We start from the raw sequence: 17679 nt of genomic DNA, 5'->3' as shown, positions 1-17679 counted from the left end.
CTTCGATATCTTTATTAGTTTTTAAAATATAGCTGTTTGAAAATTTTTTATCATTTTTCTTTAATTGTTAATAACTTTTGATAGAATTAATGTATCGTCTCCAATATTTGGGAAAAATCTCAGTTTTATGTGTACAACAATTGTGCCAAATTAAAAAAAAATCCGTAACCTAAGGGTTACAAGTCAATCGAAATAGCCTAGAATTACCCATATATGATTTACTTCTAAAAACTATCAAGTTTCAAAAGCTATTATCATAGCAGTACATTTCCAAAAAAGGGTATAATTTTATAGAGACTGGCGCTACTAAAATTTATAAACATTTCACCATATTACAAGAGTTGATTTTTACAAAGTGAACTAAACAAATTGTCAGTTTTTGAAAAATACATAATACGAGAACAAGGACAAGGATACATCTGAGAGTTCCAAACATGACTTATAATCGAATGTAGAAAAATGTATCAGATCTTTATTCTGAGGGGAATCTCCGAGATCGAGAAATACACCATGGATATTAGTTTGATAACACTTTCTTAATTGAAATTACCATTAGATTAATAAGATTTAGAGAAATGGATACTTCAAAATATGTACATATTTACTCTGTCTATATATCAGAGAGATGAATACTTCGCAACAAAATTAACGCACAACTTACTTCGGATGAAAAATTGCTCATTTCCAAATGTTAATATCCCGGGTAAAAAAGAATGTAAGAAGATCAAGTTTTTTTTTTAAACGAAAAAAAAATCTCTACTTTGAGATATTGATGCAGGTTTTTCGATTCAGTGTAACTTTAACTCTTAACTTTTGCGACTTTAAAATTCAAGCTCATTTTCAAACTTCAAAATTTATAAAATTTCGTAATGCACCTGTGCGTAGGTAAATTTTTCCAAATAATTCAGATCATTATACCTTAAAGTACAACTTTTTATCTTATTATTGGACTGTAACGGAGAATTCCGGCAGTACCCGTCTGGATTGTTCGCGACCGTCCGCACAAATTATTTATTCGGGGATTCGGGAAGCAAAAGACATACCCACGACTGAATATCGTGTCGAGCATAACTACGTTAAACGCACAGATTCAAGATCGGGATGTGGAGTGATACAGTGGCGAATAAACACAACAGCGGATTAACACAGTAGTCGATTAATTGTCAACAATCGATTACAATATGGCGACCTCGGACTTATACACTACGAGCGGCACAATAACAAACGCGAACGCGAAGGTGAATCGGTGGCTGGTCAGCCTGCCGATTCCTTTGTGAAAACTGAATGTTATAATATATGCCGGACAAACACTTTCCGCCGATAAACTACCAACGGATAAACTGCCAGCAGGTCTGCCGTGCTACCAGCCATAAGCTGGCGCCCAAACATGTAAGAGAGAGAGAGAAACAAGAGGAAAAACGCGGCACCGACCTCGACCTTCAGCCTCTCTGACGGCTAGAGCGCTCCGCAGTATGACGTCACTGGTGTGCTCCTCGCTGACCGTCTTACTGATGTTTGTTGTCGTAGCTGTTTGTCTTCTTACTCGTCCTCTCACTCGCTCCACAATATTATTGCCCCAATCCGTTGTTTCGCTCGATGATTGCTGTTGTCGTCGTCTTCGTTGCACCTCTGTTGCTCGGTACTGCAGCACGTCAAAACTGCACGCACGCGCATCGGGACACGGCTGTGTGCGACCCAGCCTCACACTTAAATACTCGTCCGTGCACCGGGCGTGTTTCCGAAAACGAAACGACGTCGACGAGGTCGCGGGGCCAACTTCGGAAAACCGTCACCTTCGGTTTTATCCGCGCGTGCGACTTCCTCTGCTCCTAGCTTAGCAGAGAGTCCCCGAATTTTCCGTGGCGATCCGCAATTCGAGCGCTCTCTCTCTCTCTCTCTCTCTCTCTCTCTCTCTCTATATCTCTCTTATTCTGCGCCATCTGCATCGCTCCAGTCGTCAGCTCGACCCGTGTTCAGCACCTCGTAAACAAAAGATCCAAGCATGAGTGTGTGTACCAAACGCACAAACTCTCAGCCTGGCGCGGCGCACGGACATTTGCGAGAGCCAAACAGACGAGATCGGCCTAGCCGAAATTCTCCGTTACAGGACAAAAGATTTCACTTATTACGATTTTTTACGACTTGGTAGCGTTTTAAAAGCTTTTTTTTGAAGATTAGACAATCCGTATATCACCTAAACGAGTATGATCATTGACTTTAGCGTTACTCAATAGGCACTACGAGGAAGTAGTCAGATAGATTTAGCTTATTATATGTGTTACTAGGTTATTAGCTTATTGGAAAAAACAAATTTAAAAAATTTTTAATCATTATTATTTTGTAATTTTTATTTTCTATTATGTTATGTTTTTAAACTGTACAAATTTACGAAATTATTTATTGTTTGCTAGTATTGTCAGATAACAGTAACATAAAAAAAAATCATCTCTGACCGTATTGATTTTATCACCATCATTTTATCATTCTACCAAAACACTGTTATGCATAATTGTAAAATTTTTCTGATTAAGGTTACGGATTTTATGGCAGTATCTGTAACTTTTCTAATATATAACTGTTCAAGTCAATTTTTTGATGCAATAAAAATGCCTTCGTTAGATGAAATTCGTTCTTCACAATTTGTTGCTATTTCAAAAGCTGTATTTCGCCTGTTTGATATTGATACTCGAATACAAATCTGGCGTCAGAGGACGGATCATTTCGATCCAAACCATGTCCAACCGACTAGGATTTTTTTATTTGCATATTTTTCTCAAATTTTGGAGCCTCATATTCTTCTAATAAATCGCCGCATAGACTCAATTATGACTTCATAGAAGATAATAGACCAACTCATTCTGCAAGAATTAGTCAGACTTATATTCGAGAAAACCACATTAAGGTATTGCCGCATCCATCCAACAGTCCAGTTCTCAATCCAATTGAACATGTACGTATAGGTCATGGTAGATGACGTTTGTATATTAGAAAAAGATAGTTCGCAAATCTTGAAGAACTAGGGATAGCTTAGAATAAAATTTAGGACGAGATACCCCACGATAGATTAAGAGCTTGTATCAATATGCCGATAAGATTAGTCAAGATTATTCAACGCTAAGGCGGCTACACTAGATATTAGATTTTTTTTAATAATCGGACCTTTTAAGGGTCACTCCATCCACCCATACAAATACGTATGGATACACACACATGATAACTCAGTCCAACCGACTACCTCCTCGTGGTGGTTATCGGGTAACGCTAAGTAATGTTCGTTTAGCTCGGATATGAATTTGCCTATTTCCAAAAAAGCGCTTTTGAAGATATTGTTTAAAATGCTGCCAAGTCGTCAAAAAAATCGTAAAAATGAAATATTCTGTAAAATTATAGGAAATCAGTTTTACTATAAGGTACAGTGATCAGAATTATCACGAAAAAATAATGTACGCCTGGATACATTGCAAAATTTTACAAATTTTGAGGTTTAAAAATGATCTTGAATTTTAAGGTCGCATAAATTAAGGTTGCGTTGTATTGAAAAACTAGTACCAATATTTTAAAGTAGAGACATTTTCCTTTCATTAAAAAAAACTAGATCCCCTGAAAACCTTTTTCACCTGAGATATCAACCTTCGGAAATGAGTAATTTTTTATCGGAAGTAGGATGTGCGTTAATTTTGTTACGACGTGTATAAGTCGACAAAAAATCATTGACAAGATGTATAACATGATGATCATATTTATTGAATAAAATTAAACCATTTTTAGAAGAAAATTTAGAAGTTAGAATGACTTCTTCAAAGAGTGATATAAATATCACACTTAAATTATTAAACATGGATCAACAGCTTTCTTTCATTTGAAAAGAGAATGAAAATCTTCTAAACAAAAGTTAATTAACATCAATAAATATATAAAACGAAGCCATAAGCTAATGATGAACAGCGTTTTTTATGAGAATGCTGTACCTTTTTACGTATAACTTTTAAAAATTATTATTAATTATGAAAAATTATTCTTGATTTTACAAGTATTAAGATTCAAAATTTTGATAACGTCTACATGTAAATGGAATAATAAATAAGCACGCATGTATTTACCTTTGTTGGACTCTGTGGTTCCTTTGATTGTAATGCACTCAAGGACTGACATCTTCGTTTATTTATATGCGTTTCATTATCTATTAATGTTGCAGTCTCAGATTCAAAAACGTCATCATCCTCTTCTTCTTGTATCTTTGCGTTAGATTTACTTATGTGTTCTTCTACTACAGTATTTTTCAAAGTCATGGATATCGGCGGGGCACTCAGTGGTGGACTTAGAGATGGTGGATGAATACATGAGCTTGATTTCTCAGGAATTCTGTGCCAATGGAAATCTGTAAAATTTAAATGAAAATTATACACTGAAAATATTTTTTTAAATATTGGAAGTATATTTTGTATGATTTAAACTATTTCGAAGTCCATACAATTTAATTGAAGTTTCAAATCTCAAAATTACGAACAAAAGGCATTATGTAAATTAAATAAGAAGTTGAACCGTTGTAGGACTGATTATAGAAACAACTTTAGAAAAAGAATCCGACTTCAATTTATATTAAAAACTATAATACACTACAAAAACAAACGAATTAAATCTCTCTCTCTCTCTCTCTCTCTCTCTCTCTCTCTCTCTCTCTCTCTCATTTGAGGTGGGGCGAACGAGGCGAATGATGGAGCTAAAAGTGGCTGACAAAGAGAAGAAGATGATAAAGATTGAGGCAAGCTCGAACGCAGGACAGATAGAGATATTTATAGATACTTATTTAGAGTTACAGTTACAAAACTGTAACTCTCAAGAACTCGGTTGTAACGGTTGGAGCATCGATCCACGCACGTTATTCATCAACAGTTTTCGATTGTTTCCGTTTTCGTTTGTTTTCTGGTACACCTCTATCCCCAAAAAGGATATTATTTTTTTGTGGATATATGTCCGATATACGAATGCGTTAAGCATTCATGACTGTGTTTGATGACTAGGTAGAACTCCGTCGATCGCAGAAACCGGAACCGGTGCATTTAGGTGATAACCGGGGCTTACATGGACAAGGTCAGCGGTCATTTCATAGCAATATCAACAGCAATGACAACAATCGTAACAGCAAATAGTAAAGACAGAGACGCGAAGCACAAGTTAGTTTCATGTATTTTCTCTCTCTCTATTTCTCACACATACACACACAACACACGCACACATTTATGGTGTAACATTAATTGAGTATGACTATGTTTAAATCCGTCTAGATCCTCATCCTGACGTAAGTGCCGTGTGCGATCAGTATCTACGCCCAGGACATTATTTAATCGTTGAAGCGTTCGCGTCTCCCGAAAACATTCCTTTCAAATATTGCATTATGCGACGGAGATCTCATATCAATTTTTTTATTTTTCTTCTTTATCTTTTGGATTTTCGAAGCGTTTTGCTGTTGGCAAAAATTTTCGCACATAGTTTTTTTTTGGCCACGCCTTGTCACTAAGTAGATACGAAGGTAAAAATTCAAAAAAAACAGCTTTTTTCTATTCCTACATGAGACTGTAAAAGAATGCGGAGAAAGAGAGAGAGAGATTGCATGTGAATCAAATAGCGCTCGACGAGTTTTCAATGATGCGTAGAAAAAGCATATTATCTACTATATGAGGTGTGTTCAAAAAGTAAGGTGAATTTGTATTTTTAAGAAAAAATATTTATTTATTTATCAATATTTATGTTGTCCCCTTCAAAGTAATCCCCCGCAGATACAATACACTTATGCCAACGGTTTTTCCAATCCTCAAAGCACTTCTCATAAGCACTTTTCGGTATAGCCTTGAGCTCTTCCAGCGATGCAGTCTTTATCTCTTCAATCGTTGCAAATCTCTGTCCTTTCATAGTCTCTTTAGTTTTGGGAACAAGAAAAAGTCACATGGGGCCAAATCCGGTGAAAATGGTGGCTGAGGCATGATTGTGGTGTTGTTTTTGGCCAAAAAATTTCTCACAAGCAAAGATGAGTGAGCAGGGGCATTATCGTGATGCAAAAGCCATGAATTGTTTTTCCACAATTCTGGGCGGTTTCTTCGTATTGCTTCTCGCAAACGGGGCATAACTTCAAGATAATACTGTTTATTGACCGTACGTCCATATGGTAAGAACTCCTGATGCACCACGCCATTGTAATCGAACAAAACAGTGCGCAAAACTTTGACATTTGATCGAACTTGGCGTGCTTTTTTCGGTCTTGGCTCATCTGGGCTCTTCCATTGGGACGATTGGACTTTGGTTTCGATATTGTGACAGGGCTGATAGTGATGTTCGCTAGCCCTGTGTGCGGCACTCTCCTCGCACGGATGTAGCGGCCGAGCGTGGCTATGGTTGACATAGCATTCACGCGCTCGTGTCGTTGCAGGGCCTGGAGAGGGGAGAGCGCGACTGACGGAGAAGACAGTGCGAGAAGGAGCGAGAGCGCGAAGAGCGTGAGAGAGAGCGAGAGAGGAAGAAGAATGGACGGGAACGCGGAAAGCGCGGCTCGCGCCGCGAGAATTATGAGAGCGGGAGAGATTGAGGACAGTTGGTGAGAGGAACCCCGAGGACGAGAGAAGGCTTTGTGTGGCAAGTCTCCGGCTGCTGTTTGGGCAGCCCCCGGCGATCATCATAAGGCGATCGAGGAGCCGATCCCGGCTGCCAGCTGCCAACCAGCCGCCGCCGGTGATCCGACGAGCCCCGCTGCCAGCCGGACTGCGATTTCGCCGTCGTCGGCTTTCCACCAGCGAGCCGCGGGAGGAGCCACCCGGTGGGTTTGTTGCCTCACTATTTCGCGGATCTCTCTCTCACGTACCAGCTCTCGCCCGGTACAACGCCGCGAATTGAGTTGTCGCGGTTATTAGTTGAGCGAATCCGCTCCTAAATATTATACATTTGTCGCGTATAATAGTTGAGCGATCACGCTCCTAATCGCCGCCTGCTGTCGCGTTCTGGGGATTGAGCGAGCGCGCGTTTGTAAGAAACCGTAGCTGTAACTTTTGTTGGCGTAAATAAAAGGGATCGCCTCTTTGTACTCATTTCGATTCTGTCTGTTCACCTTTCCCGTCATCGCGGTAGGTTTGCTCCTGTGGAAGTCAGCGCCGGCTTCCTTCATTGGAAAAGGACCCGTTAATAACTCGCAGGGGGCATAGCAGTGGCGCACTTAGCTATGTTTCGAGGATAATTCCCCCCCATTGCATGGCATCCCTTGTGTTCTTTCGGCGGGAGAATCTTTCGCATCGCTTTGTTTGACGGGAGGTGAAGGTGATCGCGACTGCGGTTGGGAAAATCGCGTTTTCATTGTGTTAGAGGCGGTGCGGTATTTTGGTCGACTTGTGCGTTTTCGGTCAGTTCGCTGAGCTGTGGGTAAGTACCGGTGAGACGCTGAGAGAGGCAAGGATTGTATTTTGAAAGTAAAATTTCTTTGTTGCTATGTCGTCAACACGCTAGGCTTGAGTTACGCCAGAGTCCGAACGTTCCAAGAAGGGCAACAGCGAGAGCCGCTTTGTTTACATTGCGCGATTAGCGCTGGTAATTTGCAATTTAGCCTGGAGTTCGGGGCGACGAGGCGAGCCTGATGTTTTGGCTAATGTGCGTGATTGGTTTGTAATGTTTGTTGTGTGATTGAAGCGTGTGATTGGTATCATCACTTCTGGCTGTTTGAATTTAAGTTTGTAGGGATTAAGCGATTAAGACTTTGTGTTGCGTGTTCGCACCAAAGTCATCGCTGTTAAGAGACTTAGCGCGCGCACGGATAACTGTTGCGAGTCGCAGAGCAATTCTTAGCGGGTCTGTTTGTTTACGCCGGACTAGGTGTGTAAGACGATGCCTCTGGCAAGGTCGCCGAAACGGCCGAAGCCAGGGGAGTCGCGCGCGCGACCGGAAACCTTTAGGCGACGAGTTATGAGAACGCCGGAGATAAAGGAACTATGGGAACGCGTGCGCGAGACACGCTTAAGCGACCTGCTAGTATGGATGGCGGCCCAGAGTCTCGCGACGGAAGGGACAACAGCGACCGTGCAGGATAGGGCATTTCGCGTATTTCTATTTAGTGCGCGCCACGAATCGGAGCAGAGTAAAAGCAGAGGTACACGGTAAAAGCAGAGGACTACGTAGCGGGTGAAATCCCGACTACCGTTGACGCGACACTCGCGTCAGCGGCGCGGGATGGCGCGTTGTTGGAAGCTTGGGAGGCGGCGGTGCGCGCAGCGGTGATCGCGCGGCGGACGATGGGCGAGCACTCACAACGCGGCGACGCGGAGCCGTCGGAAACGCGTATTCGCGTAACCGACGGTATCACTGCGAATGAGAAGCCGCTGGGAACAAATGTGAGGTCGGCGCTGAGTCGGTCGGCACCGGTGGGCCACGCGCGACCAGAGGGTCTCGCCGACGGACAGACCGAGGCGGCGCGGGTGCGCGGACAGCAGCGACCGACGAGCTTTCATGGGCAGGAGCCGTCGATATGGCGGCGCGCGGTTAGCTTAATTGGCCAGTGCGAGGGGCATTGCCGGCGTCCGAAGCGCGAAACATCGAGGGCCAGGGCGAGATGAATAATGTACTGAAGTATGAGGGGGCGCGCGGCCGAAAAGACACCAGTACACCGGCGCGTGGAACGCTCAACGCGAGGCCCGTGGCGAGGCGCGAGTCTGCGCGGATGACCACCCGGGCGCGCGAGAATGAGCGCCTGGCACCGATGGGAAATGCCGCGATGAAAATGCGTCAGTACAAAGACGAGGAGGAGGAGTCAGAGCAGTCAGAGTCCGACGAAGCGAGTTATGACTCAGCGCTCGAGGACGATGAGGCGTGGAAGTATGACTCCGATGACGATAGGTGCGTAAGAAGGCCAAAAGCTCGTTATATCGATGGCCGGCCGGCAGACGCGGTGTCAGCGTTGAAAAACTGGTCGGTGGTATTCACTAAAAAGGGCGGGTTGACGGCGGAACAATTCCTCCAGCGACTGCACGAAGTGCAATCTTTTTATAGATTTCGCGACGTGGAGATGTTGTCGGCTTTGATGACCGCGTTCGTAAGCTCGGAAATGATGCTCTGGTGGGAGACAAATCGTCCGAGTTGGCGAACGCTGCGCGAATTTAAGGATGAGTTTCGACGACAGTTTTGCCCGTGACGCTCGCGCGAGGACGTATATGACGCGCTGCGCCGCCGTACTCAAGGCGAGGGTGAGCGGCTGGGCCAGTATCTTATGGCTTTTCTGTATATCGCGGGTAGGCTGGAGCCGGGACTCTCGGAGCGGCGACAGCTCGAGCTGATAAAGGTTAATCTATATCCGACGCTGCGGAAGTTTATCAGGTCGAAGATGGTCAAAACGTTGGCAGAGCTGCGTGCGTGGGGAGAAAAATTTGAACGTCGGCGCGACATCGATTATGTATATCGACCGCCTCCTACGCCGCAAGAATCATTGATGCCGGAGGTAGCGTACCGAGGAAATACGGCGAAAGAGATTGTGAAACCGGGTATCAGAAACGCGGGCCCCGCGGTAAGAGAGTCTGTCGCGTCTGTCCAGTCTGCGAATGGGAAAGGTCAACGCAGCAGGACGGCAAGGCCGGTGTTGAAGTCTGGAAGCGACAACGGAGGTCCGAGCAAGGAAAGCCCGTCACAACAGGACCCGGCGGCTTCGCCGGACATGTTGCCGACAGATGTATTGGCTGCGTTGTCGTGGCTGCTGCGGACGCGCGGCGGGAGGTCATCGGGAGGCGCAGCCCCGGCGGCGAGTAACGCAGCCGGCGGAGCAGCGTTCCGGGGCGTATGCTATAAATGCAGGGGGCGCGGACACCGTAAATATGAGTGCGCGAGCCCGCAGGATGCGGGGATTCCGCAACAAGCCGCGGGTGGGCCAGCAACCGCTGAGGCAAGCGGTAGCGTGGGTGTTAACCAAGCTGCGAGATGCGGCGAGGATAAGGGCAAGGTGCGCTGCTATAAATGCCAGCGGCTTGGTCACTATGCCAACAAGTGTACGTTGGGGGCGCGAGCCTCGCGAAGGTGTCAGGGTTGCGGCTCGGATAGTGGAACCCTTGAAATATGCCCGGAATGCCGAGGATGGATCAGGGCGATGGGAAACTCCAACGCGGGCTCCGCGCGCCCAGCGGGCCCCGCGTAGCGTCGCATGATAGGGCACTTCATCCGGGTGAGATCGCGTTTAATAGACTGTTAGAGGGCGGACTCGGGGAGTACCGCAGACTGACTGAAACACGTCGATCAGAGCATCCGGGAGGTGAGGACGCGAGCGGTGCGCGGCCAAGTACTCCAGAATATCGCGAGTACACAGGACGCGAAACGGAGAGTATAAGGAAGAAGTTCGATTGGACTGGGTTTAACGAGCAGTGGCTGAGGATGCGTGAGACCGAGTCGACGCGTGAGAATGAGAGATAGGCTGCGCAAACGCTGAATGCAGACCGAGGGAATATTCAAGGGTGTCCGAGGGATGGGCGCGGGTCAATCGGGAAGGATTTGACGGGAGCGCCAGTAACGGACGATGGTATTCGAAACTCGGGGGAAACCGTGGAAACCACGCGGTTTTTGAGCAGTCCGGGACTAGGTGCGAAGCGCGTACTGCAGGCCCGGAGCAGGCTCAAGCCGCAGGACCGGGCCAGCACGGCATGAGACCAGAGGTAGACGACCCTGGTAGTGTAGACGAGACGTCGTCGCGATCTGTCACCTCGTCAAACGAATTCATGGTGCTGAGCGGTACGGTTGCGGTAAAAGCATCTTTGCTGGGAGCGTTAGGCGGACCAGGGCGTGAACAGATGCGTAAGGAATCGATGGGAAACGCGCATACTGGAGTCAGCGAGGAAGTCTCGCGCTTATGCGTGCGCGTGTGCATGGGTGAACCGAAAGCGGACGCCGTGGAAAACCGCGCGCTTTTGGTAGTGCACATCGCGGGGAGACCGTATAATGCGCTCTACGATTCTGGTGCAATGCTGACCATCGTAGGATCGCGCGTACGAAGAGAGTTTGTGGACCACATAGAGCCGTGCGATGTGGCATTGTTTGGTTTCGCGGGAGCAAAAGCGAAAATTATAGGGAAACTTCGTCTTAGAATTGAAATTGACGGAGTAGTGCGCGAGGTAGAAACGCGAGTCGTGGACGTGCCGATGCAGTATGATATGATAGTCGGGATGGACATCATCGAGGGCTTCGGTATTGGCACGGAGCATGCGGAAGGGCGTTGGCATATAAGGAATGGCCCGTGGCACTCGTTTGCAGAGTTGAAACGCGAGAGGGTGGAATTTCCGAGCGACTCGGGATTCACGCGTGCTCGCGTCAGGGACGAGGTCGCTGGACTTTCTGAGTTGCGACCTTCGCAGCGCGAGGTGATAGAGCAGCTAGTGCGGCGGGTTGTGCCCGAGAAATCGCCGGCATGCACGCATTTAATTCGGCACGAAATAGACGTGCAGGGTGCGCGGCCGGTGAAGACCCCTTTGAGGCGATACTCGCCGCAAGTAATGGACTTTATGCGTCGCGAAACGAAAAGGTGGTTGGAATCCGGGTTGATTCGAAGGTCGACTAGCGATTGGAGCAGCGCGTCGGTGATCGTGAAGAAGCAGGACGGCACAAATCGAATGTGTATCGATCTGAGACCGGTGAATAAAGCGACAAGGGCAGACGCATACCCGATGCCGAGTATCGATGCGATCCTTGATCGTTTGCGAGGGGCGCGATTTATTTCGAAGATCGATTTGAAAAATGCATATCTACAGGTACCGTTGAGCGAGGAAAGTAAGAAGTATACGGCATTCGCGGTTCCAGGGATGGGCCTGTTTGAATGCAATTATATGATCTTCGGGTTGATAAACGCGCCGGCAACATTCATGCGTCTGATGAATGCGCTATTCAGTCCGGAATTTGAGCCGTTTGTATTTAAATATCTCGACGACGTGATAGTCGTGACCGAGACTTTTAGCGATCATCTGATGTAGCTCGAGCGGGCATTGGAAAGACTGGTTAACGCGGGACTCGAGGTAAACGTAGGGAAATGTGAATTCGGATGCTCGGAGGTGACATTTTTGGGATACCGTCTGGATAGCCAGGGGCTGCGACCTGACGCAGACCGGATCCAGCCGGTAGTTGAGTTTCCTTAGCCCAGAAATGTCAAACAACTGCGACGCTTCCTCAGCATGTGCGGATGGTATGCGCGATTTATGGAGCACGAGAGCGAAATGAAGGTGCCGCTAACGAAGCTCACGCGCAAAAGCGAACGTTGGCATTGGGGACCGGAGCAGGCCGAAGCATTTGAAAAACTGAACAAGGCGCTAACGGAAGCGCCAGTGCTGGCGAGACCCGACTTTGCGAAAACGTTCTATATCCATTGCGATGCGTCGTCATATGCGCTGGGAGCGTGTTTGATGCAGAAGGACGCGGACGGTTTCGAACACCCCATCTGCTACGCGAGCAGAATGCTCAATACGCATGAGCGAAATTCCTCGGTATCAGAACTGGAGTGCGCAGCAGTAATAATGGGTATTAAGAAATTCCGCCCGTACGTTGAGGGAACGCATTTCGTGGTGGTTACTGATCACACAGCGCTCACGTGGCTGCGGAACAAGAAAGATCCCGCAGGTAGACTCGCGAGATGGATTCTAGAGCTTCAGCAATACGATTTTGAGATCGTGTATAGGAAGGGTCGCCTACATCATACGCCGGACGCGTTATCGCGCGCGTATGAAGACGGCGAGGAGGTAGCGTCATTCGCAACCATTACGGACCCAGACTATTTACAGCGCATGACAGATGTGCTTGCGAGACGGGATAAATTCCGAAATTGGCGAGTAGAGGACGGAATGTTGTATAGATTCTCTTCCGATATACTACTCGATCCAGTCACAAATCGCGAACAATGTTGGCGCTTAGTAGTACCGCTAGAGCATAGGGCTCGAGTGATGCGAGACGCACACTGCGAGCCATAGGCAGGACATTTCAGTAGGGATAAAACGTATGATAGAGTTGCAGAAGCTACCGATGGGATTGATGAGCAGACGTGTAGTCAAACGACCATGGCTAGTGGTAACGGCGGATGTAATTGAACTGCCAAGAAGTAAGAATAGGTTTAAGTATCTAGTCGTATTTCAGGACTTATTTACGAAATACGTGGAGTTTAAACCTCTCGTGTCGGCTACAGGGAAAGCTCTTGCGCAAGCTCTGGAGGAACTGATTTTATTTAGATGGGAGGTCCCGAGCTACTTAGTCACGGATAATGGAAAGAATTTCTGTGGAAACGAATTTCGAGCGACGTTAGACGAGTACAAAATCGAACAGGTACTCTGTCCGCCATACCATCAGCAGGCGAACTTCGCCGAACGAGCGATTAAAATGCTGAAGCTGATGGTGGCGATTTTCGTGGATCAGGACCACAGAAATTGGGATAAATATTTGCATGAATTCGGACAAGCAATGAACACAACAATCCAGGCGAGTACGAAAGTCTCGCCGGCGTTCTTAAACTTCGGGCGTGAGCCGCAGCAAGCAAATAGTCTGCGACGCGAAGTGGAAGCGCGAGCGCCGATCATCTGCTCGTCAATCAAAGATTGGAGCGAGCGAATGGCTTGACGCGCTGCGCGACTTGGTTATCAAGCATATTGAGGAAGCGCAGATCCAGCAAAAGAAGCATTATGATAGGAAACGGCGTGAAGCGGAATTTTCGGTCGGGGACTTGGTTTTGAGACGTGCGCATACGTTATCAAGTGCGGGCGTGGGTAGAAATGCCAAGTTAGATCCGAAGTTCATAGGCCCGTATAAAGTCTTGCGTGTGGTTTCACCAGGAGTGTATATTTTAACCACGGACAATAAGAAGCAGGTGCCAATGGTTCACGTGTCCGAACTTAAGAGGTACATACCTCCGCGTAATGCGGGAAGGGACAGCTGGAAGTAGATGTTACTGTGTGGAGTGATTGTTGTGTGTGAGTGTAATTAGCTGAAGACAGGACTATTGATGACGGGACTATCATGGCGATACGAAACAATAGTCATGCGTTTACGGAATTATTTGCTAATTTTTTATGGAATTTTATTACAGAGGACACAGCGATGCATACGCTGGAAGGTGTGGCGCCGGAATCAGAGGAAGTGGCTCGGCCAGAGATCGCGTTGGTAGACGCTGGTAGAACCGCGAGTGAGGATACGTCGAGGCGGAGTAAGGGCGAAGTCGCCGAACTCCTGCCCGACACGGGGACCAAGGTGGAGGTCATCGCGGTGGGGCAGTCGAGCACGGACAGCGCTGTCCGTGTGCCAGGTCGTAGTGCCGCTGTCGCTGCTGCCGCCGCGGCCGCCGATGCGAGGGCGAGAGATGCGGAGCTTGCGCTGGATCCCCGTGTCAATATGGTAAAGCCGTCGGTGAGGCGCGGATTTAGCAATGAAGTCGCGATAGCGGAGCCGCGGGGCCAGATCCTGCCGGTGGATACGCGACCACTCACCACAGGGGCGAGTTCGCCGAGTGTGTGGGAGGGTCGCGAGACGATTTCGCCGTTGGTTATCGCAGAGGTCCGGCGCGGAGTCCCGACTCGGAAACGGCGAGATGAGCTGCGCGGACGATTCGGGTCGGTGGTGGACGAGCTCATAACGCCGCGAGACCTGCTGCCGCAGCGTCTGATCGCCAGGATTCGGGGGCCCGAATGCCGCCGAGTACGGCGGCTCGCGCTAGCTCGAGCGGGGCGCCGCCGCCGGAGTACCTGCAGGAGCTCCGGAAGGAGGAAGCGGCGGAACGCTATGGTACCTCCAAAAAGCGACGTCGCAATAAAAAGACGCCGGATTTCGGGGGTTATGAGCCCGGGTTTCTAACCGTTGCTCAGGTGGCTCATAGTACCCCTATGGAGCGGGACGTGGCGTGGGAGTTGCCAGTGCTATTGCGGGAGTCCCAAAATCTGTCTCCGATAGCGGAGGTATCTGGCGGACACAGCGCGTCGGGTTCGGCTGCCGGTTCGCAGAGCGAAGATGGCGGGATGACCGTGGAGAACACGGTGTCGGCGGACTCGCAGGTGGCGGAGCAATCGCTGACTTCAGGACCTTCGGAAATGGTGGCTGAGCGGCCGGCTAAGCCATATAACGTGGGAAGGGGCAAGGACAGGTACCGTGTGTTCCCTGATGGAACACGCGTGCCTGCTCCACGAGCAGGAATTAGAGTGCGCCATCGCCGCGAGATGCGCGAGGCGAGAGGGGCTGAGGCAGCGTCGGCGAGATCGCAGCCGCGGCCTCAGAGCGTCGATCGTCGCGCAATCGAGCCGACGCATCAGCAGCGTCAGGTTGAGGATAGCGCACGAGAACGTGATCCTGTCGCGGCAATCCTGGCTGAGTTGGCGAGACTCACACCATCCCAGCGCGAAGAAGTTGCGAGCGCGAGCTCGCCGCCTGGGCGTTAAGCCGTAGCGCAACTCAGGAAGACGCGCAGGGTGATTAAGGTACCAGCATGGATGACACTTATAATTATATTCATTTTATTTTTTTTTAACTATTTTGATTTTATTTTCGTGATTGTGCTATATGGGCAAATCCCAGAAACTTTTGATTTTTGTGTTACTCGCTTCTACAGCTGCGTAGACATGAGTTTGGTCAAGTTGTAATGGCTTAAATTGAAAGGTCTGCAACGTGTGTATCAGGAATAAAAATATTATTTGTTCAATAATAACCTTTGCATGCAATTCTGAAGGTCAAAAATCCAAAAAGTCGGAATATTGATGAATTTTGTATGTTACTTTGCAAAAAAAGAAATTTCGAATTGCTGTAAAACGTGGAGCATTGTTTGAATTCTATTGAAACTTTTAGAAGTTGTTCTATGTACTATGCCCTTGAAGAAATATCTTCATTTTTTCATGTGCCCTTAATAAAAAATAAATGGGAGTAGCTACAAGTTTTGTTACTGGTTTTTTGCCGAATTTGATAATTGTCGATTTTCGCTTATAGCGATTGAAGCATTGAATGAATCATAATATAACAAATTTTTATGTTTAATTGATGCTTAAGTAAAGCTATTTATGTGCCAAAAAAGTGTGTGCTCGTTAAAACTAGCTTTTTAATCGATGTCAAATATCGAAATATCTCGCAAAACTTTTTTCCACTATCGTCATATTTTAGTAGCACAAAAATAGTAACATGTTAAAACCGTCGACGATCACTGTGCTCTATTTAATATCACCAGTGGAAGCTTATAACAAAATGCTAACTTGATCACTCTTTTTATTAAAAGAATAGGGCTATTATAAATTTTAATGTCAAAAATCATGGGTATCAACTTTTTTATATTAGTGATTAGAACATTGTAGATTAATTTTACATGATTTAAATATCTATATTTTGTGTTCTATAATGAAAAATAAGTATAAATAATTAAATTAATAAATTGATAATAATGAACTTAATAAATTATTATTAATAATTAAAATAATTAATTATACATGAATAAATGAAAAGTTCATATCTGTATTGTTGAAAATATTATGTCGATGACAAGACTATCCTATTTAAAAGTTTAGTAGATTCGAATTTGTAAATATAGTCTGTTTATCAACACGAATACAAATCTGATTTCGGGCGCCAAATATTCGTCTATTAGTCGGGAGTGAGAAATCAAAGTTGAATGAATGAATGAATGAATATGAAACAGTGAATAATAGCAATGAAAAGCTTCGAAAAAAAGATTGCAGATGCAACAAAAGCGTTCGAATGAAGGCTTGAAACGCGAGCGAGAGAAAATTAGGAAAGATCAGTACAATGAAAATAAGCGAAAGGCAAGAGTGTCCAAAGAAAAAAATGAGTGAGTATGCTAACTATCATAAAAACACACGAATTAAAGAATTGAATTAAAATATTTATTTTATATTTTATTTTATTACGTTTGTAGATCATCACTCGGAGTTGGTCAAATTAACATCACGACATCTACCCGACTGCGTAGTTCGTCAAGAAAAATTAGTTCAACGGAAACTGCACCTTCAAATGGGCAATCCTCAAGCCACGCGCAGAATTTTATTCCTGAACTGAACGTCCCACCAGGTATTTTCGGTGAGTCTGAAAATTGTACTGCTGACAATTCTATTGTCAATAGCCGTTCGCCTTTTTCGAACGTAAACGAAAGTAACCCTGATCTGCAGGACAGTTTAGTAAATATTGTCGAATTGTCAACAAACAATTTTCTTGACTCTAATTCTATTACGAGTGCAGATGATTCACACGATTCTCATCGAGATTTAATAAATTTGCCATGCAAATCTAGCGTAAATCGCGAGGAACACGAGTGCTCTGGCGCAAACGAATCATGTTTATCAAGGCAAATTAAAACTTTGAAAAAAAGAGAGATGAAATTACGTAGAACACATGCAAAAGAAATTGAACAGTATGAAAATAAATTTAAAACGCAAAATCGGCAAATAGCTCGTTGGAAAATGAAGTATTTTCGCTTGTTGAAATCAACATCTGTCGAAGACGAGACTTTACGTCAAGTAAAAGATATTGAACTGAAGGGTAAAAAGGTTGTAAGGCAAGAACTACAGAGTTATATAATTTTAAAGAATCAATTAATAGAGAAAAGAAAACTCTGTAAGACTGAAAAGGAAAAATCTATTTTTGCCCAAATTGTTTCTGGAAAAATTTCACGTAGATACCGTAACTTAAAGAAAAGTGCGGCTGAAAATTTAGTAA

The 17679-nt window shown here is 45.9% G+C and overlaps 1 protein-coding gene across 4 annotated transcripts in view; it reads right to left on the bottom strand.

The window, feature by feature from the left end:
• LOC131672143 (uncharacterized) overlaps positions 1–17679 on the bottom strand; it is a 984265-nt gene that overhangs the window by 414247 nt on the left and 552339 nt on the right. For all 4 annotated transcript variants that reach the window (XM_058949194.1, XM_058949184.1, XM_058949166.1 and 1 more), the window contains one exon: positions 4101–4378. In XM_058949194.1, the coding sequence (XP_058805177.1) occupies positions 4101–4378 (278 nt within the window). The remainder of the gene's footprint in view (positions 1–4100; positions 4379–17679) is intronic.

The sequence above is a fragment of the Phymastichus coffea genome, unplaced genomic scaffold, assembly GCF_024137745.1.
Source record: "Phymastichus coffea isolate CEN01 unplaced genomic scaffold, Cenicafe_Pcof_1.1 PCOF00011, whole genome shotgun sequence".
In the NCBI taxonomy this organism is placed as follows: Eukaryota; Metazoa; Arthropoda; class Insecta; order Hymenoptera; family Eulophidae; genus Phymastichus; species Phymastichus coffea.
The sequence above is the reverse complement of the archived record's forward strand: the minus strand, read 5'-3'. Positions and strand labels throughout refer to the sequence as shown.